This window comes from Aplidium turbinatum, chromosome 10 (assembly GCF_918807975.1).
Source record: "Aplidium turbinatum chromosome 10, kaAplTurb1.1, whole genome shotgun sequence".
NCBI classification, from domain to species: Eukaryota; Metazoa; Chordata; class Ascidiacea; order Aplousobranchia; family Polyclinidae; genus Aplidium; species Aplidium turbinatum.
The window spans coordinates 5,245,248-5,271,649 of NC_137481.1; the positions used below are offsets into that span (position 1 = coordinate 5,245,248).

At 38.2% G+C, this 26,402-nt stretch overlaps 2 protein-coding genes across 2 annotated transcripts; both read left to right on the forward strand.

The window, feature by feature from the left end:
• Nucleotides 1-1,710: 1,710 nt before the first annotated feature.
• Nucleotides 1,711-14,716, forward strand: LOC145778723 (uncharacterized). Its single transcript, XM_082590282.1, has 5 exons — nucleotides 1,711-1,849; nucleotides 4,728-4,906; nucleotides 12,059-12,220; nucleotides 12,828-12,938; nucleotides 14,405-14,716. Exons 1-5 carry the CDS (start codon nucleotides 1,768-1,770, stop codon nucleotides 14,612-14,614), a joined length of 744 nt encoding a protein of 247 aa, XP_082446408.1. The 5' UTR covers nucleotides 1,711-1,767; the 3' UTR covers nucleotides 14,615-14,716.
• A 2,633-nt stretch (nucleotides 14,717-17,349) lies between these two features.
• On the forward strand, nucleotides 17,350-24,559 carry LOC145778193 (uncharacterized). Its single transcript, XM_082589637.1, has 5 exons — nucleotides 17,350-17,450; nucleotides 20,592-20,770; nucleotides 21,688-21,849; nucleotides 22,931-23,041; nucleotides 24,288-24,559. Exons 1-5 carry the CDS (start codon nucleotides 17,366-17,368, stop codon nucleotides 24,495-24,497), a joined length of 747 nt encoding a protein of 248 aa, XP_082445763.1. The 5' UTR covers nucleotides 17,350-17,365; the 3' UTR covers nucleotides 24,498-24,559.
• The last annotated feature ends 1,843 nt before the right edge of the window (nucleotides 24,560-26,402 follow it).

The following is a 26,402-nucleotide window of genomic DNA, read 5'->3' on the forward strand; positions in this document are numbered from 1 at the left end:
AGTATGAAACTCACCTTTACCTACGTGTTTCGCCCATTTGGTTGGGCCTATCAGTACTTTCTCAGGATGCTAATCAGTTGAGCGTAGTCTAGGCCTATGTCAAAAGCGGTCATCGTTTCAGATCCAATGACTTGGGTTACACCCTAGCACACAAATTGTGTTATCTAGCACAGTGGTTTTCAACCTTTTTGGTGGAACGGAACCCAATGAAAGATTCCAAAAGCTCGAGGAACCCCTGTTCAATAATTTAATTGCTTTATGCAAAAAACATCGTTTGACTAATAAGAACTCCTTGAAGCGAAGAAAACATGTCGACGAAATTTGGCGGGAAAGCAGAAAGTTAAAGGTAATCGCACCACAAGAAAACAGTGGCAAACCTAATCAATATTTCATTATATTTAAACAATATGCATATAATAATAAAATAGACTGTCTGATTTGAATGTAAACTTGCGGAACCCCCAGATTTACTGGCGGAACCTTAGAGTTCCGCGGAACCCTGGTTGAAAACCACTGATCTAGAAAGTTGAGTTGTCATCCTATCTACTCCCCAAACGCATAATCTACCGTGCGGATACGGAGTAAATCGAGCATCGATGATGTAATTAGAGACTTGTTCCTTGCCATGGGAAACCTAAACTCTTCCAGTGTAGGCTAATACACATTTTTATTGCAAAATGCGCATAGCATTTTAAACCACAAAGCAAGTAGATTTGCGCATTTCAATAGTAGCTTACTTTCAGTCTAAATCTATACCAAAATTTGTCAAATGATGCTTTAACAGAATTTGAAATGTTTATTTAAAATATTTTTGACTACGCCCCTGTGCCCGACTTATCCTTACTGCTTTATAAAGGAAAGGACAAAATCGATACCGTTTTTAAAGTCTTCGGTGTGACCCGACCTGGAATCGATGTCAAACCTATGTGCATTACAGTAGAACCGAAGACGATAACCGCTTGGCCACTGAGCTGGTGTGCCTCCTCCCTCTTTTAATAGGTGTGCCGCCCTCTTCTCGAATTCATTGGTTAAGCAATGAAAGCACACATGCATGCTAGAGGCACTAAAGAGTAGCCCATATTCAAATAGCATGATTGTTGAGAAGGAACGATCTTCCTGGCGTCAGCACTACCTGACTACTATAAAACAGTTAGTTGGCTGTTTAATCTTTATCCTCGGACTGACAAAGCCTTGATTGGTTATTTCTGGTAGTTTCGCATACTTGTAGAAGCTCTTGACAAGGGGCCAGTTACTGAGATTGGCAGAGTGAAGTTTTCTTATTGTTGAAGTGTTGTTGCCAGGGAGTTATTTTATGCACTAGGTGCCGCTGAATGGAGAGCAGTCCTGAAAGTGCGTTGCTCAAGCGCACACCCCGAGAGTCGAACTTGCGCCGCGTGATCTTGAGCCGGGCGCGTAACCACTGAGCTAGGGGGCTAACAGTGAATGCCTCACGATAGCATGAGGCACTCAAGAGTGTGGATGATCAAATAGCATGTGCGGAATGAAGCACGACACAACACAGTGAAGTACGCCTCAAATATGTGGCGATTTGTGGTAAGCAAACAAAACTCGGCGCGCTGATGTCTTTTCTTCTGCTTCCTTTGTTATTTAAGTTTTTTATTTACTTTTGCTTGCCAAGTGAGAAAGATTTTGAAACGTCATCGGCGTTTACCTCGCGTTGACTTATAAAGCCTTTTTGTAAGTAGCAAGCAGTCCCTGTTTCAAACACTGAACTTGTCAATACAGAAAAAGATTGATTTTGATGAAATGAAGGTGATCTGTGCTGGTGCATCGAAGACAGGAACAAAGTCTCTAGCAAAGGCTCTACGCATTTTAGGTTACGACCCAGGTGTGTAAAGTTAGTGAGAAGTTTTTATCGACTGAAGAAATGTAGTTAGCGTTGCAAAGTGCTTGTGCGGTCCTTTCATAGCTGAGATAAGGGATTTTGCTTTCTCACATTATTGAACTTGTTCTGTAGCGGCTGGTGAGTTGTAGAAATGGGGGCGCTGAAAATTAAAGTTTTGAAAAATTACGTTTGGTTTGGTGCATTTTGAGTGTATTTTCAACTCTAAATTGTGATAAAAGCTTAAGATTGTTTTGTTTGTCGCATCCAGGCTTACACCTGGTGGTTGAAGATTTAGATTAAGTGGACGGAAAGGCAAGAAAGCCAGTCTTCATGTCCATCTTCAGGCATGCTATTTAAGTGTCCTGCCAAAGACACAGCCACATGCTCTTGAGCGGTGTCGAACCGACGCCCTTTCGATTGCCGTTACAGGGCTCTCACCACTCGGCTATGCAGCCAACAGCTTAGCTATGCAGTTAACTAAGTTTAAGATAAAACTGGCTTATTTAAGCTATTCCAAGCTTTCATTAAAACGTCAAATCTCCCGAACAAATCCTAATTGCTTGCAGCAACCATCGCCGTGAAATTTCACAACGTAACACTTGCCGTTCCATTTGGGATAGCATCTTGGTGTATTGTGCTGCTTGTACACAGCACAAGCTTTTGCTATTCGTTTGTATTGGCAATTCAAGAAAACCTGCGGATCTTTGACGTCACAATTGAGTGTTTCTTTTATTGCAACCTTGCGCAAAATATTTCACAGCACGTAGAGTTTCCAAGTATAATTTACACTTATAACAGTCAGCAATTCTGTAAACAGAGAACATAAAGTAAATTTTGGGCAGAAGAAACGCTAAGATATTTGAGAAACGTTTCGTGAAAACTTTTGTAGGAGTGCTGCAGCCCCGCAACACACACTAGCGAGCCGCTCCTGAACGTGTAGTTCATTAAGTTGGTGAGCAAATTGCGGCTCATGTTATTGTTACCAACAAGCCGTTATACAATAGTTTACACCCAGATAGCAAAATCCCGTCATTTTATCAACACAGTGATTCATTGTCTGCAGACGTTGAATCAGCGCAAAAATAACGGATTTTGCTGTCTGGGTAAGCCTTATCTATCCACTTTTTCTTTGAGTTTTAATCTATCACTTAATCCATCAATTTCCATCACAAATATCTCAAAATATTAAATATAGCTAAATTAGTTAATGGAAACTAGTGCTTTACTAAATGTATAACTTCTGGAGCGACACATCAAAATCTATTTGTCTGATTCAAAATGTTTTGTATCAAAAAATGTCAGAACAAAGCCGAGTAACGTGATCAGATTTAACATATTAACGTTTATTTTCAGAAAACACAAACTACATTGAAACAAATTGCACAATTGATCATAATTTGTTTCAATGTAGTTTGTGTTTCTTGTAAATGTTAAAATAATGTCTGATCAGTGATCACGTTACTCGGCTTTGTAGGCTATGCCTGTGGTTCAGCAAGACAAACTCTCTACCGAAACTCTAGAAAATATTAGGCTACAGTTGAAGTAGCAAAGCGTTTCGAAAACACATTCAAGACAACGAAAAGGCAAAGGCATCATACTTTTGTAATGAAGTGATTGTTTTGAGTGAACGGAAAAGTTTAGTAGCTCGATCTTACAACTAATTTCCAATTCAAAGCGCAACTTAGATCGATTGCTGAGCACCAACAGGAACTGTTGAAGATATAGATATAATATCACTACGTCAAGTCAATTTATTTTGTTTCAACAGCGCCATATATTAACAAACAAGTAGAGACATCACACATTACAAACTTGTAAATGATTAATTCTTGGATAGGCAGTACGACACGACTTGAACAATGTTCAAAAAGAAAGTTTTAATTTATTTTAATCAATCACACCAGGAACTACAGTATATTCCAGAAACAGAAATATATCCCACACAGCAAAATCCGTCATTTTTACAGATCATAAGTGACGGATTTTCCTGTCTGGCATCTCACTTCAACCGTTGACAACCGACAATCGATTATTATGTATCACTATATATTTTTTAAATTTTTGGCCGGTTTACTAGCCCCAGCGCTCACCCAGTGCCATATTTGTCGGATTGGCCCGGTTTATGTAACGAGAATTGGCCTACTTGGTACCTTTGTAATGCAAACACCGGATTTTTAACAAACAATAAGAGTGGATTCGATCTTGGTTCGATATCTTGAAAGAAGACTACATAATAGTCCCACTGAATAAGCTTCCTTGTAGCAAGCATGTTGTTGTTTGGGCTAGGATTAGAATAGTCTCGTATCACATCTCCTCTCGTTGCATAATTATCTCATCAGCTGTTGTCGTCATGTGAACATTATTGCAATTTCTGGTTTCATCACCGAAACGCAATATTCGGAACCACCTTATTCGTCATCTGCAAGCAATTTAATCTTAACGGACTCGTCAACCCCTTATTTGCATCTTTGCTAGATTGTTTCCTTATGCTACAACCTGTCCCAGCTGGCGGGTATGTAGGCCTCTACTCAAAGTTTTTCAACCAGTAAGCCTGCACTTTTTTACATTAATTTTGCATTAACAACGTCTGTAGACGTTAAATCAATGCAAAAAAAAATTTACTGTCAGAGATTCTAACAACCGCAGAAATGCGTGCTATCGTCACTTGTGTATGACGTTTTAACAGTCCTTCATATTCGTTAAAACTTTGTAAGCTACTGTAGCTTTAATCATGAAAGTTCTAGTCCTATAGCAAGTGGCATCATCGCTACATACAAGGTTACATACTAACACAGGCCACTGCAATGTAAACTTTGTGAATAGAGTAATAGCTTCTGTAAATCCTTCAAGTCATCATTCTTGGTTATTTTGATTTTTACAGTTTATGATGTCGAAGAAGCCGTGGAATTTGCATTCCCAGAATGGGAAGATATTTGGTATCAAAAGCAACCTGATTTGACTAAGCTAATGGATACTGTTTATGCCAAAGTCGAAGCCATTGTTGATGTCCCACATTCCACCTTCTTTGATCACTTTTTCAAGCGCTGGCCTGATGCAAAGGTAATAGCCTATAGTGCAGGCTAAAGTAGCCTATTGCCTACCATAGACAATTCGGTTGTTCAATCTTCCCAAATGAAGAAATCAATTCAAAATTTCTTTTCCGTATTTGTGATTCAAGTAGCCCATACTAGGTTACTGTATTTTTAACTTGAAGTATAGCCTACCTGCAAAAGATGGTTCATGTTTTACAAATAGATTAGTCCTGTAGAATTTGGTCTAAAAATGGGTCAACCTAGAAAAAATTCTTATAAAGACGTATGATATACCGTTGGAAAGGCAATTTCATCAGCTTTTCAATGATAGATTTTGTCATTTTTTTTACTTTGGGGAAAAAAAGTTACGACCAAAAACGTGCCGGGGGGGTAAAAAATGAAATTAGGAAAAAAATATTAACATAAGAATATTTATTTTCTTATCTTTCCTGTAATGGTTGAACAAAAGGTTAGAAACTTATGAATTATCAGCAGAAAAGCAGGATATAGATGCAAAGGGTATAAATGAAAATAGAAATAGAATTATATATCTGTTTCAGGGGGTAAAAGTGAGCAAAACGGGGGGGAGGGGGTGCACCAGTAAAGCTTTCGTTGTTCATTGTAACTTTATTATGTTATAGTTTATTTACTACGGTTAGTGTGATACATTGCAGATAGATTCAAGTCACGAAGAAACAGCAATTTGTGTTAAGTGTAGACAAGGCTATCGGACTGGTGATTCACTGTGTCATGTTGGAGCTTATATCTGCGAGAGTGATAGTTGCCTACCACACACCCTTTGGACACTATAGTTGGTCATGCTTTGAAAATGGATTGTGAAACGCTGGTTGCAACTCTGCAGAAAAATAGAGAAAATAGCCATATTACATACATCCATACATCATGCCGTAATTCCTTGAGAAACCATGCGAGATCCAAGAAATGTCCAGCCTCAAGCCATGAACAATCCAGTAGCAAGACAGTATCGACCAGGTCAGATCAACAGTCGTTTGACTTTAAAAAGCAGTGTTTTTACTGTGGACATACAGTAGTTGTATGTTTGATGAACGGCACCCTGATCGAAATAAATTTGAAGAGGTGCGGACAAAATAGTCAGGAATATACTGTATTACGTAACACTTGCTTTATGCCAAAGTAGAGACGATAAACTTGCTAAAACTGTTCAGAAACTACTGCTTAGTGCACACGACCTGGTGGTTGCTGAAGTCAGATACCATGTAGGCCTACCATGCAGAACAAGGTTTGAAAATCCTGCTCAGTATTCAACACCTGGTCGTCCAACATCCACTGAAAAAATGACATTGTTTAATGCTGCATGTAAAAAAAATGAAACGTGATATGGAATTGTACACCGTTGTCAGTATAGGATTAGAATCATGATTTGATTACAGAATGCCACACAAACCGTATTGTTTTTCATAATTACTTTCAGGAGGACCTTCACAATCGCTTTATTGATCTTCTCTGGAGCGCATTCTACATCTTCAAGAAGTCACCCCTCAGTTGGTTAGGATACATGAGTGCAAAAAAAAACATCGCAATCTAAGCCAAAGTCTGTTGTTAGCATGTTGCCGGTGATCGACTTACACGCCACAGATTTAACAGATTAACACTCGTTTCTATCGCTTGTGGCTGAACAGTGCCAAAAACTGAATGTCCGAATGGCATGTGTAACCTTCGACCAACAGCTTCATATAAAAGCATACGACATAGAATCATCAAAGAACATGAGCGTATTTGTTCGATTGGGCGGCTCTCACCAGCTTATGAGTTTTCTGGGATCAATTGGTTCTTTTATGGAAGGAAGTGGCTTGAGAAGTGCTCTTGTAATTGTAGGTAAGGCACATGTTTAGTGGGAAAGCAGTTTCCCGCGCTGTTCGAGGTCATCTGTTATGCGCAACAGCTATTCTGTCCCTTATGTTGGAAGAATTTTGGAGTGAGTTGACGCCCGGAGAGCAGAGCGCCTTGGAGAAATTGTATGACTCAGACAGTCCTTCTGATCATAATAATGATAACATTGGGCATAAGATGATGGCATTTTTCACCAATAAAAAGGAGCAGCTCACACGAGAATCACGTACATCAGCTCTGTGGTTAAGCTATGTTAATTACGTTTCAGTTGTGCTGGAGTTTATTCAAGCAGAGAGAACAAGCAACTGGTTACTACACATTTCTGCGTCAAAAAGCATGCTGGAGCTATTTGCTGCCACAGGTCACAACAATTATGCAAAAACATGTCGCCTGTATCTTTAAACACTTGCAGAATTGGAAACAAGTCCCAGATGTTTACCAGCAATTTATGTACGGAAATCACACCGTCAAGCGTTCCAACAAACAATGGGCAGAATTCTGAACTGATTTGTCTATTGAACAGATTCTCATGAACTCTTTAAAAAGGAAAAGGCGGAGCCATCGGCAAGGGCACCACCGATAATGTATTAAGGGTGTGGAATAAAACCATGCACAGGTGTGGAGAAGTGACAGATGCACTCAGTACAGTCTCATTATTGTCAAATTCTGATGATAAACACAAAAAGGCATTTGCTGGAAGAATCAAACGTGATAATGATGATTTAAAAAAAGTACAAACCTGGTTTTGTTCACATAATCTATTTAAAGTTGGAGTTCAGCTTATGGTTCTAGACTCAGGGTTGATTGATGACAACAACAGTGTGACCTGTGACCGATCTGAGGAGATAGGGGCGTTTATCCAAAAAGAACTTGATGTTAAAACCTTTACTAATTGTTCTTTCGAGAGGAAGAAGCAAATAAGTGCTATACAGAAGCACACTCCGAGAGTCGAACCAGCGCAGCTTGACGAAGCTTCTTCGTTCACGAAGTCACACGCTAACCAATTAAGCTATCGGGGTGGACTCACATGGGGAAACGACCACAGAAGTACGAGAAAATGGTCATGTCTAATCGTTCACCCGTTGATCCGGCTCTCCTTCCACCATCACCACGAGTTGCATACTATCACGGCCTCAGAGTAGGATATATCACCAGCTGAAAGTTTGGAGAACTTTAAGCAACTTAGATTAGAAACCATTGTCATGGGGTTAGGAGAAAAAATATGACATGTTTTCTGCAGTCATGACGGATGTAGCTGCTGCACCAGAAGATGTCTTCAAAATCTTTCGTTGTAGCTGCAAGGGATCATGTGACAGACGCTGCTCTTGTCGGAAAGCGGGCTTAACATGCACATCGTCATGCAAGGAATAACACGGTGTCAACCAAAGATTCGACCTATCAAAAACGCTCTGGTACGACGTCTCAAACTATTGAACTGAATGATCAAAATTCTTGCCCAACTGAAAGGAACATGTTTTTCTCAAACTATACAAACAAACAAACATTTGTGGTGGCTTTAACGAAACAATTGGAGTTGAATGGTTCCAAAGTTCATTTGTGCCCTAGTGTTGCAGGTACAACAATCGTTCAAATTGCTTTGATTTGGTAAGTAGGACACCTGTAACTGTGTACTCCAACGGTACTGATGTCCTTTACCTACTAGTGCATCATGCTATGTACCGTGAATATTCTGATATCTTCTTGCCAAACATTACAAGAGGGAAAAACTACCAGCAAAGACAGTGCTACAGAGTTAGAGATGTTATTGCGAAGGTAGATGTTCTTGTTTTGGAGTGGCTGTGATACAACTTCAGCAGTTCATCAATTCGGCAAGATGTCTAATTGTCTATTGGAGAAGTTGAAATCAAGCAAGTTTACGAAATGTTGCCGATGTTTTCTACGAAGACGACATGTCTCCACACCAAGTTGGCAGGGCTTGGATACGGTTCTTCGAACTCGTCTACATATACTTTACCACAAATCCCTCAACAGAAGTACGAGGAAATGGTCATGTCTAATCGTTCTCACATTGATCCGGCTCTCCTTCCACAATCACCACGAGCTGCATACCACCACGGCCTCAGAGTGTATCACCAGACATGCACAAATATTACAGTCGTGTTTGATGACGAATTGGAAGAAGAGAGACATTTTATGGATGCGTTTGCATTACTTTGATTGAAATGTGTTTACATTTTATTAGAACTTAAAACTGTAAATGTCGTTTTTACATCTTCACAGCTGGTTTAACCCTGCAAGACCGGGTTTTTTGGCACTCCAGGACTGGGGGGACACAGTGTTTTTGTAACAAAATACCCCATGAAAAATCATTCTAACTAAAACCTTCTTCACTACGTCCTAGATAGCTTTTATGTGTTGCTTACATATCCTTGCTTATAAAAGAAAAATCTTTTATTTCGGTGAAATCTATCCTGTTATCTCCGTCTCGGTCAACTTTTACCCCCTTAAACGTGTGATAAATACCTCCTAATTAAGTTATGTTTTATATTTTTGCTTTCCGATTGTTAGTTTGCTTTGCGGATAGTAATATTCAAATTTATGATGTTGTATTCTGTTACGAAGGTAACGTATTTTAGCTTATAATTGTAATATAATATTGAGCAAATTAGTGTTTTATCCCCCCCCCCTCCCCGGCACGTTTTTGGTCGTAACTTTTTTTTCCCAAAGTAAAAAAAATTGACAAAACCCATCATTAAAAAGCTGATAAAATTATCTTTCCAATGATATATAATTCGTCTTTATAAAAATTTTTTCTAGGTTGACCAAAAATTCTACAGGACTAGATTGCCGAAAAGGGCTGTTCAATAGGGTGGAATGAAAAAAACTTTTTATAAAATTTTTATTAGCTCGGAGTTGGAAAACTTGCCAATTACTACTAAAACTAATTGTGCAAAATTAGAATGTAATCTGACGAGAGTTTGATCTTCCACCAGCCACTTGAAAATTTACCATTGGGCAATTCCGTGTCAATTCACACAGTCAAGAAATTCAACCTCTTCAATTTTTCTTAAATTTTACACACCTTTTCACTATCTTATATGATGAACACCTGCAAAATTTGAGTAAAATTTATTGAGAAGCACAAGAGTTATAAAGCATTTAGTTTGGGGGGTCTGCCGAGGAGGCACAATTTTTTTATTTTTGGCCATGTTTGAGGTCCTATTAGATAAGAACCTAATTTTTTGACAGGTGATAGTAATTCTGCCAAATATTGAAAAAACAACATCGTTCATATTGTCACTCTAAAAGGTCAAAGGTCATAGACATCCAAATGTGGCCGTTTCCAGCTCTCGGTTAAGATTTTCCAAAATTTTAAAACCTTGCCAAGACCCTATTTTTGATTGGTTTTGGCTGAAATTTAGTAGAAATGTTGTTTACAGGATTCTTTATGAACTTTCTGTGTAAATTTTCACTGGGGTAATGGGTAAGAGGAATATTAAAAGGACCTCTTTTTTGCTTATTGTCATTTCGACCCATGTTTCACATTAAATACCTCCCAATCCCTTTAATATTTTGTAGGCTACTGAAATTTTCTCAGTTTATAGAGAATTCTGTAAGCAACATTTCTACTAAATGTCAGCCAAAACCAATCAAAAATAGGGTCTTGGCAAGGTTTTAAAATTTTTGAAAATTTTAGCCGAGAGCTGGAAACGGCCACATTTGGATGTCTATGACCTTTGACCTTTTAGAGTGACAATGTGAACGGTGTTGTGTTTTTTTTCAATACTTGTCAGCAGTACTATCACCTGTAAAAAAATTGGGTTCTTACCTAATTTACTTAAGCAGTAATAGGACCTCAAACATGGCCAAAAATAAAAAAATTGTGCCCCCTCGGCAGATCCCCCAAACTAAATGCTTCATAACTCTCGTGTTTCTCAATAAATTTTGTAGCGCTAGAGAGCTCTACCGTCTCTGACGTCACTAGAATTGTCCAGAAGGTTCTGCCTTGAGTGCATAATTGCACCTCTCGGGAATTCAATTCAGTAATCGGGAATTCAACTTCAGTAATCAATCGTTTGTAGGCGCTATGCCGAATTCCTACCTTGGTTCATCGTTATGTAGATTTGCAGTCGTGCTGCGTTGTGTGATCGTGTGTATAACTCGCCATTCCACACTAGAACCTTCTTAAAGAAGTTTAAATCATGATTCTTACTCAAAGATATAGAAATCAGTCTTGGTAATTCTAAATCAATATATCAGTTTCGTTGTTGCTACTGCTTCTATTTTCTGCCGCTGCCAGTATGACGTTTGAATCAGTTTAGTGTTATGTTCAGAGTCTGTATATTATAATTTCTGGTGCAGCAGCTATGATTGATTGATTGAATCTTTATCCTCAGACTGGGAAAGCTTCTTGCAGAGCTTAATCCTGGCAGTTTCGCATACTTGTAGAGGCTTTGAATCACTGACGCAGGCCCGGTCACCGAAATTGACAGAGTGAAGTTTCCGATTGTTGAAGTCTTGTTGCCAGGGAACTATTCCATCCATTAGATGCCGCTGAATGGAGAGCAGTCCTTAACGTGCGTTGCTCAAGCGCACACCCCGAGAGTCGAACCAGCTCCGCTTGATCTTAAAGCTTCTTCGTTCCAGAAGTGACGCGCTAACCAATTGAGCTATCGGGGCTTACTTCTGAATCAAGACTGTAAATAATCTAGAGGCGGCAACATTTTGTATCCAGTTTTTGGTGGTGGAGCTTTAACCATTCCGGTGTTTTTCTTTCCTTTTTTTGTGTTGCTGGATCGAAGATTAAAAATTATAAACGATTACATAGTGAGCAAGCATTGACCGTCTGAGTTTGAGTTAGCAAACAATACAGCAGTGTAGTCGACCTCGTGTCCTATCATTCCTTGCCGACTTCGCCCAGGAATGTTGCCATCCTACTGATGGCTGTGTATGGGTGGATATGCTGAAAAGCAGCGTCCGCTACAATTTCACTCAAATTTTGCAGGTGTTTATCATATAAGATAATGAAAAGGTGTGTAAAATTTAAGAAAAATTGAAGAGGTTGAATTTCTTGACTGTGTGAATTGACACGGAATGGCCCAATGGTAAATTTTCAAGTGGTTGGTGGCAGATCAAGCTCTCGTCAGATTACATTTTAATTTCGCACAATTAGTTTTAGTAGTACTTGGCAAGTTTTCCAACCCCAAGCTAATAAAAAATTTATAAAAAGTTTTTTCACTCCACCCTACTGTTCAACCGGTGCGTATCGACCATCATACTTTGCACGTGTCAGAAATTTTTTTATTTATCTTTCCATATAACTAAAGTGAGTTTGTTATCCGATCAGGTTATTCTAATGACTCGCGAGGAAGATGCTTGGTTTCAAAGCTTCAAACAAATCTGTGATCGTTTGATAAAAAATCACGGTTACGTGGAATGGCTTCGATATTTTTCTCCTTCCTTGAGAAGATATCTGAAGTTTCAAGAATACATCTTTGCGTCTACAGTGGTAGGCTATGCTACACGAGCTTAACATTCTTTAACCAATTGTAAAAGTGTCAAAAAATGCTTGATTTATCTTAAGATCTGTTCAAAATATAACACCATTATGACCTCTATCTTTTGACGCCAAATACCACGGGTGAACATTTTCTGTCAATCTATATAACCCGATATCACAGTTCTGGCAACTCCTTTTTTAAACAACGTTACATGGCATTGATACATAATATTGTTTTCGTAATGAGTTCGTCTTGTTCTACCACAAACATAGGCTACATCTTAAAACCAAGTAATAGTAATAATAATGATGTTATGACTTTATTTGTTGTCGCTCTACAACAGCTAAGTTCTTTTACCGACAGGGTTGATTTTTAATTTTATGTCAGGTTTACGATGACAGCACTACTTCAAAAGCAATGTCATAAGCGTAGGTTTACTTTTAATCTTCTAAAAGTTTGCAATGCTCCCAGGGTTAACCAAACAAAAATAAGCAACAACACTGCGTTGGTCATATTCTGGAAAAAAAACAAATTAGCAGCTCAGTAATGAAAGAAACAAAAAATATGGTCCTCATGAAGCTCTGTAGAGTTTGCTTATTTAACTTAAATGTTTAGGGTTCATTTAACCCCCATTCTGTAATTTGGAAGAACTGGTACAGACGTCATAACACGTATGTTCGAGAAACAATACCACAGTCCCAATTGTTGGAATACAACGTCTCTCAGGTATGCTGTTGGCTATTTTACGTGCAAATTCCATTTACAAATAAAACCAAGCAACCAAACGGCATTTAACATAATACATTAAAGTGAACGTAAACTATAAACTACGAACGTTTTCGGCCATACATAAATTACACATGTTAGCCCTTTTCAAGTAACAAAAAATAACTGATTTTACATCTACATTGAATTGCTTGGTTTTATCTGTTTGTGGTTGAAGAAAGTCACCTCTTTACCAAAATTGTATTATAAATTCCATTTAAGCTTCACATTGATAAAAGCAACATGTGATAGCTTGATGATGGAGCCCAGCTTCCACAATGATGGACAAAGTGCTGCTTCCCTATTTCTCAGGTGTAAAAATTATAGGCCACGTACTGAGCACATATGCAATGCAGTTATGCTGCATAGCTGAGAAGTGAGAGCTCTGAGACGGCTCTCTAAAGGGCGCTGGTTCGACACCTCTCAAGAGCATTCAGCTGTGTCTTTGGCAGGACACTTAAAGGCATGCCTGAAGGTAGACACGAAGATTGGCTTCTTTGCCTTCCGCCCACTTAATCTAAATCTTCAACTATAGGGCATAAGCCTCGATACGACAACAACAGCTATGCAGTTGATTTAAATTGTACGTTGATTTTGTGCGTTCATTTTCATTGTATACGTTCAAAGCGAAACTCAATCAATTGCATAAATTGTACGTGTTAAGCTTTTGTCATTGGGCATTGCTTGGTAAATAATAGAGAGTTAATTTTGTTTTTCAGATAGTCCAAAGCAGTCAATTAGGATTAGCCTGCATATTTATTTATGCATACTGAAAGAGCGATGAGATCATCGCTCAAACAAAATTTAATTCTTGTTGTCTCTTCTATCAATAAAAAAAATAAACAGATTTTTTTTAAGAAACTTTATAAAGTAGCTTGCGTACAACGCTGCAAAAAAAACACTCTTTATAGACTGCCATTAATATAAAAAATCATAATTTGTTAATCATTTTCTAATATGAAATATAGCGCTACTTACAAACAACAAAGTTTTTCTATATGTGCATTTTTCAGCAGATGTGGACCTATAGATTGAGAATATGTGTAGAAATTGTAGCTGTTTAGTTTTGGGAAAGTTTTTCAACGTCAACTAATACATTTTCATCATATTAAAAAGTGCATAATTGTAGAGGAAAAATATCATGCTGTAAGTGTAAATGTTTCTTAGAAAACTTCAAATCATAAAAAAAATCATTAGGTTGAAACAGAGAAAGTATAGCAAGAATAAAGGAAAAACAAAATGATAAGACCAGCTTTAAATGAAATTCCCCTACTTCTAACCTTGCAAAAGACGTAGGCTATTATCTTATGCCTCTAATACCGAAATGAAGGGTTAAAAGTATCGTAATTCATCTGTTTTTGTATAAGTATCTTGTTTTGTCTAAAGCGGTGAACGGCACAATATCGAATGAGTTTTATCATTTTTAGAGTTGGGAGCCACTTTGTGAATTTCTCGACAAGCCAGTTCCAAAAGAAGAGTTTCCATTTGAAAATCGAGCTCAAGATATTCGAAATATCAGTGACACGATGATGGAAGACACCTGGCCGATGAAAAAAGCAGCCAAAGAGTTGAAATTTGTATTTGCAATTTTTCCAGTAGTTCTGCTTGCGGTTGTAGCCTTGTATGTTTACTTCTAATAGCCTACTTTATTTCACGAATTTCTCACTTTTCTCCAGTGCAATGAAATTATTTTATCGCTGTTATCGAACAGGTTTAATACATCATGCCAGATCAACATAGTATTTTTGTTATCTGTGAACTACTGATAGTCATTTAGGCCTATTCTAATAAAGATAAACTACAGCCTAGTTCATCGGGAAAAAATTGTTTCATATTGTTTATTGGTTATGTTAATCTGCCGGCCCATTGCCGAATGGGACAAAAAGTTTGGGATGCAAACAAAAAGTTGCATATTAAAATTGCTCAAATATAGGCATGCCTATATCGAAATAGCTGTATGATGACCTAAAAAAAATATCCTACGGATATGTCATAACTGCAGACATGTCATAACTACAGACTCTATCCTGGCCTCTGCTTTGTATGCAGTTTCAAAATCTTTGTAGAAAGCCTGCTTTCATGTGCAAATGCAATTATATAATTTTGGTCAATTAAAAACGTATTTCTCTGCCATGTTGCTTCCAGGAATATGAGTATAGGGCCTAGTACAGCTGCTGTCGATTTTGTTTACAAAAGACTTCTCAGTTTTGATTAAGGATAAAATAAGTAAACGCTCCTGTCTCTTAAACAGGAACATGATGTTTCAGTTGAACATAAAGTGACAGAAATTGCGGCCAGTCTTTTAGTTTACTATTTTTTTTACTAACAGCCTACGAGATTAGTTTGGGCAGACACGTGAGGGCAGACAAATCATTTTATATCCATTATCCACACATGCAAAAATCACTAGTCAAAAATTAGGTTGCATAAGCAATCAATGAGCACATGCTTTATCAGGTTTATATTTCTCTCGTAGCTTGGTTGGTTTTAATCTTTATCCTCGGACTAACGATGCCTCAGATAAGTTATTCCTGGTAGTTTCGCATACTTGTAGAGGGTTTTGACGCAGGGCCGCCCAAATAGTAAGCCAATGATAGTCTACAACATAAAATCTATAGGCTGCTGCGTTTAAGTTCAATGGAACGAGAAAAGCACATCATGTTGTTCTGGGCAGTTGGATGACCGGATTGACCAGATTCATATATTTTTTTTAAATGTTAGTCAGGGTGTAAAAATCAGCATGTTGCAGTTGCAAAAATGAACAAATATAAGGGTATTATTGGCTAGGGCTATTACATCATATTAATATGGACGGTTTCATAAAAGATAGCTCAAATTCAACATAATTATATACTTTATGGCTTCCCAAGCCTAATACAGTTGTAAACAGACACTCAAGACTAAGCCAGGATTTAGGGGGGGGGGGGGAAGCAGAGGATGCAGTTGCCCCGGGCCCCCTTTCGAATCCCCCCCCCCCCCCCGACGGAAAAATGTGTGTAATTATTATTATTTTCTCTCAGTCTTTGAAGTTTCTGCAAAATGCCTCCTTTTTCTTTCAAGGTTAATTTTTAGTCACAAGGTGGTGACTGAGCTTGGCGTAAAGGCATTAGCGGTGTGGGTGACTTTCAAGTTACCTTGTGAAGTTTTTCGCACCGAGGGCGCGTAAAACTGCATTGCACGGGTGACCCAATTTAAATGTGCCCCGGGCCTCCCATTAGCTAAACCCGGTCCTGCTCAAGACAGGTAATGGCATGCCGTAAAGAGAAAACAAAAATTGGCGTCCTTGCCTTCCCACCAACGTAGACTAAATCTTCGAATTTAGATATTCCAAACAGAAAATATCCATCTTAACAATATCCTTGTATTTGAGAAGGGAAATTTTTCGAGTGGATATTTTCCTGGTGGGTATTTCCGATTCGAGATATTTTCTTTATGGATTTTTACAAATTATTATGTAAATCTTCAACCTCAGAACGTAAAATTAAATTCGACGAGAAAACGGATCAAAACTTTTATAAGTGCAAACAACCATGGTGCAGTATCCAGTATGCAAACTATCAGGTTCAAACAGAAGACAAAGCAGAAAAAACTGCCTTTGTAATTTGTTGAAAGTTTACTGCATAATACAACTTAAAGCTGGTTGTCTATCTTTTGTTTATTCTACAACAAAACCATTTTTTTCTTACAGTTAGGCCTATGCTTTTTTAGTTTTCATATTCATTGCGGTGAACAGAAATAATATCAAGCTGAAATGACTAATTGACACGTTCTTGAGTCAGGGCATGCCAATAACGTAAAATGAATTATAGTTTCCGTTGTGCTTACAGCTTAGGGTTTAGGTCTACAGATAAATGTTGTTGAGTTGTAAAAGCTTAGAAAGACTTCGAGAAAATATTGTCGTCATAGGCAGGTTATATTAGAAATCAGGAGCAATCGTCACCGCCTTCACATTTCATTACTTTCGATTTATTAGCTTTGAAGTGACAGCGAGTACAGAAACTACTGAAAGGTTCTACTTTACTGGACGTCGATCATTGGATTTAGTGTGGCAATTCCTCAATGAGGAAACTTATTATTAATTTGAAGTATTCAAAAGCTTGAAAATTAAGCTGCTGCATGCTTCGCTGCTGAGCTGTTTCAGTTAGCAAAATTAATTGTCTTTTTCATTGATTTAACGTCTGCAGACGCGTTGCGATATTTGCTCGCAAGTCACTTCCAGCCATCGCTGTCTGAAGCCTAAAGCAAACGGTTTGAAGTGTCGCCTTTTTTTCACTAGCAATCCAGCATTTACAAATATCACTTTTTCGGCTTGTTGAACGTTGCGGTTTCAAGGTGTTGTTTTTGTTGCTGATAATCAGTAGAAGTTGCAGTTGTGGTGAGTTATTTTGATGATGAAAGTGATCTGTGCTGGTGGACCCAAGACAGGAACAAAGTCTCTTGCAAGAGCTTTGCGGATTTTAGGCTACGACCCAAGTAAGCCTGCCGAATGTCAAATGTGTCATCTGGTTAGTAGACCAATGTAATGTAACATTATACCAGTAAAAGTACGTCTAAAGGCGGTTGTAACTTTGCCGCTGTTAAAAGTACTAAGATGTTGCGTTGACCAACTGGTTGTGCCACGTTATTTCAACAACTTCATCCTAAAAATTGAATGAGGCTGTTCACCAGGCATTAAATTAAATAATAGGAGATGTTCTACTGGTGCAAATTGAGCTCAACTATCACAAGATGTATACAGTGACAATTTGCTTTTATTCCGACGTTTCGTCAATCAGACACGACTGACTTCTTCAGGGGCTAGACCAGGTAGTGACTACCTGTCTAGCATGGCAAAACACAGGACCATGTTGTTGAAACCAACTAAACACGCAAAATGAAAATTCAACTCTAGACAAAATTATCGCGCGCAAAGTTTGAATTAAGTTAGAAAAAAGGAAAGATTTAAATTTTAACAATTAACAACCCAGACAAAATCGCAATGATGGCATCTCTTTTCCCGCTATCTACAAAAAACTATTGTAAGTGGTTATTTTACGTTTTTTAAATTGGTTTCACGCTGATTGTAAAACTGTGCAGTAGTGCGTTTTTAAACTCGTTTCATCATGACTCATGCCGTTCATCCTCCTCTCTTGTCAGTATTTCAGTTTCTTCCCTGACAGCAGAATCCATCATTTTTACATTGATTCAACGTCTGCGGACGTTGGGTAGATGTAAGAATGACGGATTTTTGTCTGGGTTGTTAATTGTTAAAATTTAAATCTTTCGTTTTTTCTAACTTAATTCAAACTTTGCGCGCGATAATTTTGTCTAGAGTTGAATTTTCATTTTGCGTGTTTAGTTGGTTTCAACAACATGGTCCTGTGTTTTGCCATGCTAGACAGGTAATCACTACCTGGTCTAGCCCCTGAAGAAGTCAGTCGTGTCTGATTGACGAAACGTCGGAATAAAAGCAAATTGTCACTGTATACATCTTGTGATAGTTGAGCTCAATTTGCACCAGTAGAACATCTCCTATTATTTAACTTCATCCTACTTACACTTTAGATTTTGAAGAAATAGTAGGGTCGTCGTATTTGTTCAAGTCTGATTACCATACTTGCTTTTTGTACTCTTAAAAGTTTTTTAAATTATTTAAGACTGGCCTCTTGTTTAAAGCACGTAGATTTTGAAATAGCCTGCAGCAGTGACTCAGATTAGCAAATGAACCGACCTGAAACATTTTACTGGTTAGCAAGTGGTTACGTCATGCAGGAGACGCATAGCATTCGTAAGTCTGCAATATGTCCTTATCTAACTCGCCCCAGTAGCCGAGTAGTTATCGCGTTCGAGTCCAGTGCTGGTAGGTGAGAGTTCGATTCCAGGTCGGGTCATACCAAAAGCTTTACAGATGTTACTGATTCTTTTCTTTCTCGCATAACGCAGTGGTAGGATGGCGCAGCGGACAAGGCGCTTGCTTTCTAATTATACAATCCTGGTTCGACACCGGCTTATGCTGATTGTTGATGAACACCGATCACTTCTACCCAGGGTGTAAAAAAATGGGGTGGGCCATGATCATGGTGGGCATAGTTGCTGAAGGAAAGGCGGTCCGGAGAAAGGAACTGGCCACCATACTCTCGTTAGTGCCGAAAGCTTAGTATAATGAGAACCTTATCTTCTCATCCCCCGATGCTTGGATCAAGTATGGGACTCACCTTTGCCTTATAGCTCAGTGAGCATAAGTCGGATCATAAATGGTCACATTGTAAAAATGATACAAGATTGAAAAAGAGTAACCAACCGCTGAAAAAAAACAACTTAACTTCTGTTAGACTGTAGAGCGATGATGTAGAAAGGATGAGATAAGTTGCACCAAATTTCACATTATTCCCTAGTGTGTGTGCTATCTTGCTAAGTGCCTTTAAGTTGATGTAACATATTTTGAGAATTTGAAAAAATATGTATGATTTTTTTTTTGGAGCAACTTACCCTGTCGTTTGTGGGGTAAGTTGAACAACTACGTAGGGTAAGTTGAACCATGTATTTAAAAAGAGTCAAATAAAGCTTGTACAAATATTATGAAAAAAGGTAAAAGCAAGTGTATTTAACCGTTTCAATGTACGTTTACCAACTTTAAAGGATTGGAAAGCTTATTGCAGTAATTATCCTTCTTGAACAGGTAAAGCAGCAGCTTCCATGACTTCTGTATATTTTCTCGATTAGTTGTTCTTCCATAATTTCTAAGCATTTTATATTGAAAGATTATTGCACTGTAACACAACATTAAACTTTGACTTAGCAGTATCATTGTCATGCTGTTAAACGTATAGTTAGGCATGTTGAGCCCTGGTTCAACGTGCCTCACAGCTTGGGATTCACCTTGACATTTCAATTTCAAACTACACAACACACTTTTATCACTCCCGCCTTTGCTACTGCAACCTCAAACTTACCGAGTTTCACCAGTGTTGGTTTCACTGATATTTATGTGGTAAACGTTAGGTGACTCAAAGACTACTAGGCCTAAATATTTCTAAGTTTAGGTTAGGGAGACTTTGGTTCAACTTACCCGCTGGTTCAACTTACCTCATCCTCCCCCCCGATTGCAACTATTTCTTTTTGTTAGAATCTTCCCTCAGCACTGTTTTGTTGCAATGATAGATTAATAGTAAACCGATACCACCATGATTCAGTCACTGTCTATTACAATAAGTAAAACTGCTAAGTATGCTTTTCCTGATGCTAACAATCGCTTAGCAAAAATCATATCTTATTTTCTAGTTTTCGTAATCCTGTCTGGGTATACAAAAGAACCCAAAGCAAACGAACAGTAAAGTGAAACTGAAAATTGTAACGCGTTTTTTATTGCTTATGCAAGTTTTATCATAATATCTGGCATGTCTGCTCATCTCTTGCAAACTTTTTACGTAGGCGGTACTGATTGATGAGCCCAGCCTAATGGGCGAAACACGTGTCTATCGCTGAGTTCCTGCTACACTCGACTGCCGAGAAACACGCTATTAGCTTTCTTCATATTTAGTTTAAATGAAAGTTTAGGTTATATGCATGTGTTATTATAACGTACTTACAGTATACTCAGAGTTCTGATTTTTTATACATGGCACATTCTCTCAGTTTACGATGTCGAAGAAGCTATTGAATTTGCGTTCAAAGAATGGGAAGATGTTTTTAACCAAAAGGAACCGGATTTGACTAAGTTAATGGAAACTGCTTATGCCAATGTTGAAGCGGTTGTTGACGCACCTCATTCTATTTTCTTTGATCAGTTTTTCAAACACTGGCCAGACGCTAAGGTGGGTCTAGCTCTAGCAGTAGCGTGTCTAATTTTGTGTTATCAAAGCCAACTTTGCCATTGCAAAGGCAGTGACATCTATCGAGACGTACCACACATCAGGTCATGAGTCATCTACGCCAGATTTCCCTAAAGTCTTTATGTCGCCTCGGTACATTGGGAAAATCGCAAGTGTATGGTTATAGTCTATTAGTGATATGAATATTGCAGCTGTAGCGCAAAGCTGTAAAGTGTTTAGTTTAGAATGGAGCGTTAATTTTGCTTTCATGCTGCAGCAGACAAACAATCAGTTTATACTGGGTAAGTCGTTTGATCATCGAACCACTCCCAATTGGTGTCAAGCCCGAATCGAGACTATTAGTGCACCAAAGCAGACAGACCTTTAACATTTCAGCAAAACTAAACGTTTTTACTGGTTAAAATCAAGCTAACTTAAAGCAACTTCTATCAAGTATAGCCTACGTAGTTTGTTCAGTAGCAGCTTCGATCAAAACGCTAATGGAAAGCAACATTTCGACAAAAAACGTTGCCTCAGGGAGTTAACTTGCATGGGAGATTCCATTATTTGGTGTGCCGTGGTCCAAGAAAGTTTAAAAATGAATGACTAATCTGATCTATGCAAGTATATTGAGTACTAGTGACTGTAATGATAGCTTTTGGAATCAGTGTGTAATACACTATAGTAGCCTACATGTCCATGCAATTAAGTAACAGAACAGCATATCCTACAGAGAAGAGAGCTGAAGTAGTTTTCTTGAATTATGAAATAAGTTGGCTATAAACTGCATTTTCGCTTTCAGGCTGGTCGGTGATAGCTCAACTTTGAAATAAAGACACTATGAAGACGCTGGTTAACTTCACCTTCTTCGTTACTTAGCTATGTATTAACAGTTGAAAATGAGTCTATGTTTTAATCAGGTTATTTTGATGATGCGCGATGAAGATTCGTGGTTCCGAAGTTTCAAACAAATGATGGAACGGGCTGTTAAGGATCACGGCCGTAGCGCGTTACTGAGGTACTTCTCTCCATCTTTGCACAGACTCATCAAGTTTCAAGAGAAGATATTTTATATAACAGTGGTAAGGACAGCTTTATTATTGAATGAATGTGTAGGCCTACTGTGTAGTTAAATTTAGCTTACTGTGATGGGGTGGTGGCTAACTAGATGACTGCTTATGGTCTTTCGCTACCATCCTGATTGCGCCATAATCTATCCAACAGTTGTACAATGCATTGTTTTGACAATTACATTCACTCTGCTAGTTAATATTGGCGCTTTTGAAACAAAATAAATTGACTTGACTTGTTGATGCCACTTAACTGCTTTTTTAAATCACTCCCACTGTTCTCTAGCTTTAATCTGTAGCCTGTAAAGCAAAACATTTCTTTCGAGTTTCAACTCCACCTCCATTGGCGAAATCCGTCCGGAATAACAATTAGTTTGATATTTGAATTGCACAGTAAATGTAATTGGTTCACCATTAACGTTTTTGTTTAAGAAAAACGTTCCTCTAACAATCGAAGTTCTTGATTGTACGACGACGTAATTAGATTCTAAGGACACAAATCGAATGATTAAAATTTAGGTGCAAGCCTCCTTCAATGCGCTTACACTTTCCAGTAGGCTACCTTAATATTAGTTACGTCGTGGGAGGTTTAGTTCAGTTTGTTTTTATTTTTAACCAATCACAAGGAAAAAAGAAAGATATGCCAAAACAAAGCAGAGATCTAGAAAAGGAAAAAGCGACAAAACGCGAACTATATAACGTGTTTCATATAGAAACCGGGCAGTCAGTTTAAAGTATGGTACGGTTACAATACATAATAGGCTAAGCTACACAATACTATAGCCTACTAGTGCAGAAGTTGTTTAAAATTCTCAAAACAAGGTGCATGATCATCTAACAAAAGGACCGACGTCAAAATAAATCACTAAAAAGAAATTATTCAGTTACTAGAAATAAATGTCAATTTTACTGGTGTTGATTTACTGGTTCCGGCTCTTTTAACAAATTTATCCGTTTTAAACTGTTAGGTTTGGTGGCCGTGCTTGATTTACTTTCATCTACGTAACCTTTACATCTGCATTGCATGCACGTCTTAAACTTCCATAAAGACTGATGTTGCATCTACAGTAGGCGAGCGTATTTTGTCTTTCAGGGTGGAGTTCAACCTCATTCACTAGTTTGGAGGAATTGGTATCGACGTCACAATGTGTATGTTCAATCAACCGTACCAAAGGATCAGTTGTTGGAATACAACGTCACACAGGTGCGTTCTTAGTGCTTTTAAAACCTTACGCTAGAAATATGACGACACCTGGAAAGAATAAATTTGATAACTCAGTTGGATATGTGGTCGATATAAAAAAAAAATGGCAAGAGGTTTACAGGAGCAGCAATTTTGAAGTGTATTTAGGAGCTGGAGTCTCGGATTTCGACTAGAGTCGGAGTGGAGAGCCAGAGTCTGAAATTCTTGTCATAAGCAGGAGCCGGAGTTTAATTTTTTACCAGTTGATACTAAGCGTAGGATACATATTTGCGCTGCATTTGGCACAGTTGTTATTTTTGTGAATTTCTATCGTTTTTTTTTTTTTTTTAAAGAGTCGTAGGCTAATACATTTATTTATTATACCGATTGTCTGGTATAGCCGTTATGTCCAAGCATCTTTTTAATGATTTCAAATTGTTGGTATATGGAAGAATTCTTTTAAACCTTGTAATTTTTAATCTTGTAAATTATCTTTTTTTTCAGGCTTGCCGTATCTGTAATTCTTATTCTTCCATACACCAAGAATTCGAAATCATTAAAAAGATGCTTGCACATAGCCTAACAGCTAATGTGACAATCTCATCTATCTCTATCTCAGACAATTTGTAAATAATTCTATCGTTTTATTTTCCAAGCAGTCATTTTTGTCATTTCAAAATATAGCTTACCGTTATTTTTTTATAACAGAGGATAGGGAAGTTATAAGTTATGGCAGGCCTATATGTATAAAAATATCTGGATTGACGTGATTTATAGTTTGCGTTCGGAGTCGGAATGGAGTTTGGAGTCAACATTTGGAGCAGGAATGGATTGAATTTCAGACTTAGGAGTCGGAGTGGAACAATCCATAAAACCTGACCCCGTACTCCTCTGCATACACCTATAATATTAGATTTAAAATTAGTGTTATTGGTTTATTTTTATAAACAATTCAAAGATTTTGCAAAAACTTAAATAAAAAAAGTAGCAGTAATGTCATATTGGCAGGTGAAAGAACGCCAGAAACTGACGTCATATTATATTTGAACAAAGCTCTGTTCTCCACGTAGGCCTGGACATCGAGTAAAAACGGAAATTCTCTATTTTTTTGCTAAATTGCTTTTTTTTATTGAAAATGATTCGGATCATTTCAATAGAATACAAACTACCAGTGCTTAATACCAGTTAACAAAATCCCGGTACTTTATATCGGCAACGAAACACCGACCTAAACGAAACGTTGAAAGTGAAAACTTTTTTATCGTAGGGTTGGGAGCCACTTTGTGAATTTCTCGACAAGCCAGTTCCGAAAGCACAGTTTCCATTTGAAAATCGCGCCGTCGATGCTCGCAACGTCGGCGACAGGCTGATGGAAGATACTTGGCTGGTTAAAAGGGCTTCCAAGGAATTAACCTTTGTTTTTACGGTTTCTTCTTTTGTTTTAGTTGTAATTTTAGCGTGGTATTTTTACTTTTGATCTGAATTGCATGTTCTATCTCTTGCTTCCTGTAGAAAACTACCATACCCAAAATACAGTACGGTATGTATCAAATAAGCTGACTAGTCGGCTACCAAGCAGCGTACGTAGGCTAGCCTGCTCCCCAATGACAAGATGTGCTATGGCGCAAGATTTGTGGGTTGTGAAGGGGTAGGCTATGTGACTTGGAAAGAATCTTTTCATATCCTACTTGCTGTTTTCATTGCTTTTTATAAGTGTAATGTAATCAAAATTTTAAAAGTTCTGGAGAAATAAAATATTGAAAAATTTTCGAAGCTTTGTCTGCGTTTAAAATGACCTCATTCAATGCCGCTGCATGCACATTGCACAATAACGGCTTCTACGACATTTAAATAGACCAGTGCAATAGCCAGTGGTGCGCAGGCATGGAGGAACCACGTGGGCCTGGGCCCACCTACTTTATTTTCTGGGTGGGCCTGGCCTACCCACTTTTGAAAGCCAAATTTCTTTGAAAATGTAGCGAAAACGGCAATGCCCAATGCCGGCGAAAACGGCATGCCCAAGGTTGATAGCAGTAGGCTATAGCCTACCCATATGCCTTCTCTTCTGATTGCAGAATGTGAATGTCCATATTGGTCGCAGTACCAGTGGGGTTTGTTTCAGTCTCAGATACTTTAGACCAGTGCTTCCCAATCTTTTTCAGTTCGCGACCCACTTTTAATGCAAGTTTTATGGTGCGACCCACAATGAGATACAGTATAACATCTTTATTATGGCATCTTTACTACTTTCGTACATACTGAAATACTTAATGCGACACAACACATCTAATTGTTACATTGTTGCATAATTGTTACGTAATCATAAGGCAATAATTTCCCGATCTAATAGAAAACAGGGTGCACAATTCATGAAAATGGAAAGTCAACAAATGAGATGTAGATAAGAGCAGCGATGGCCAAGGCGCCGTAGGCTACTGTTCAAGACTAAAGTGCGGCTTGTGAGATCCATAGTAGCCTAATGTCGGTATTTTTTTAGAATATCTTAACATTCAATAACATTTAGAAATGCTTCGCGACCCACCGGTTGGGAAGCACTGCTTTAGACAGAAACTTATCCACTACGACTTTTCGACTACTGAGTAGGCTACCTTGTCTACCTGTGTTCAAAGCTATATAACCAAAATCCACAAAAAAAGAATTGCTTCACAAAAAAGGAGAACGCAAAATTTTTAAAAACGGACCGCTTAGTAGGGGAACAAACGAAGGATTGTGGCGTCACAGACATCAATCCGTATAGAACACTGCGAAATCTTACCTCGCAGTTTGCGCTGCCTCCTTTCTGTCCAGGCTTGCCAGATTGGCCCTTTTGGAGCCAAATTTGTGAAATTTGGCCCTTTTTAGAGGTAGTTGGCCCCCCAAAAAAATTGTTTGGCCCCTTGGTCCTTTGTTTTCAATATTTGGCTCTTTCTGGAAGCAGTTGGCACATACTATCAAACTAGCTATTTAAATAAATATCTTTCGGAAATTGAGACTGAAAAGTGTTATTACGATTTTTTAGACAGTGTTTAGCTGACAATGTTTATGCCAATGCCAAAGATTCGAGTGGAAACCCTGTAGAAGATGAAGATTTGGAATTGTTCTTGTAGATTGTGTTGTTGTAATGTTGTAACGTTAGGCTATTGAAGTTGTTAACGTTATTATGTTTTATTAGCAACGTTATTAACATCATTGAACAATTTGGCTTTTTTTTACCCAGTTTGGCCCTTTTTTCGACATTGTTTGTTTTTTTTTTCTCAAAAGCTGTCTGACAACCCTGTTTCTGTCGCTAGTAGCCTACACAGCAAAATCCTATCTAGCAGTTTGCACAGCTCCTTTCTGTACATAGCCTAACCTCGCTTCTTGTCGCGGAACGCGTATAATC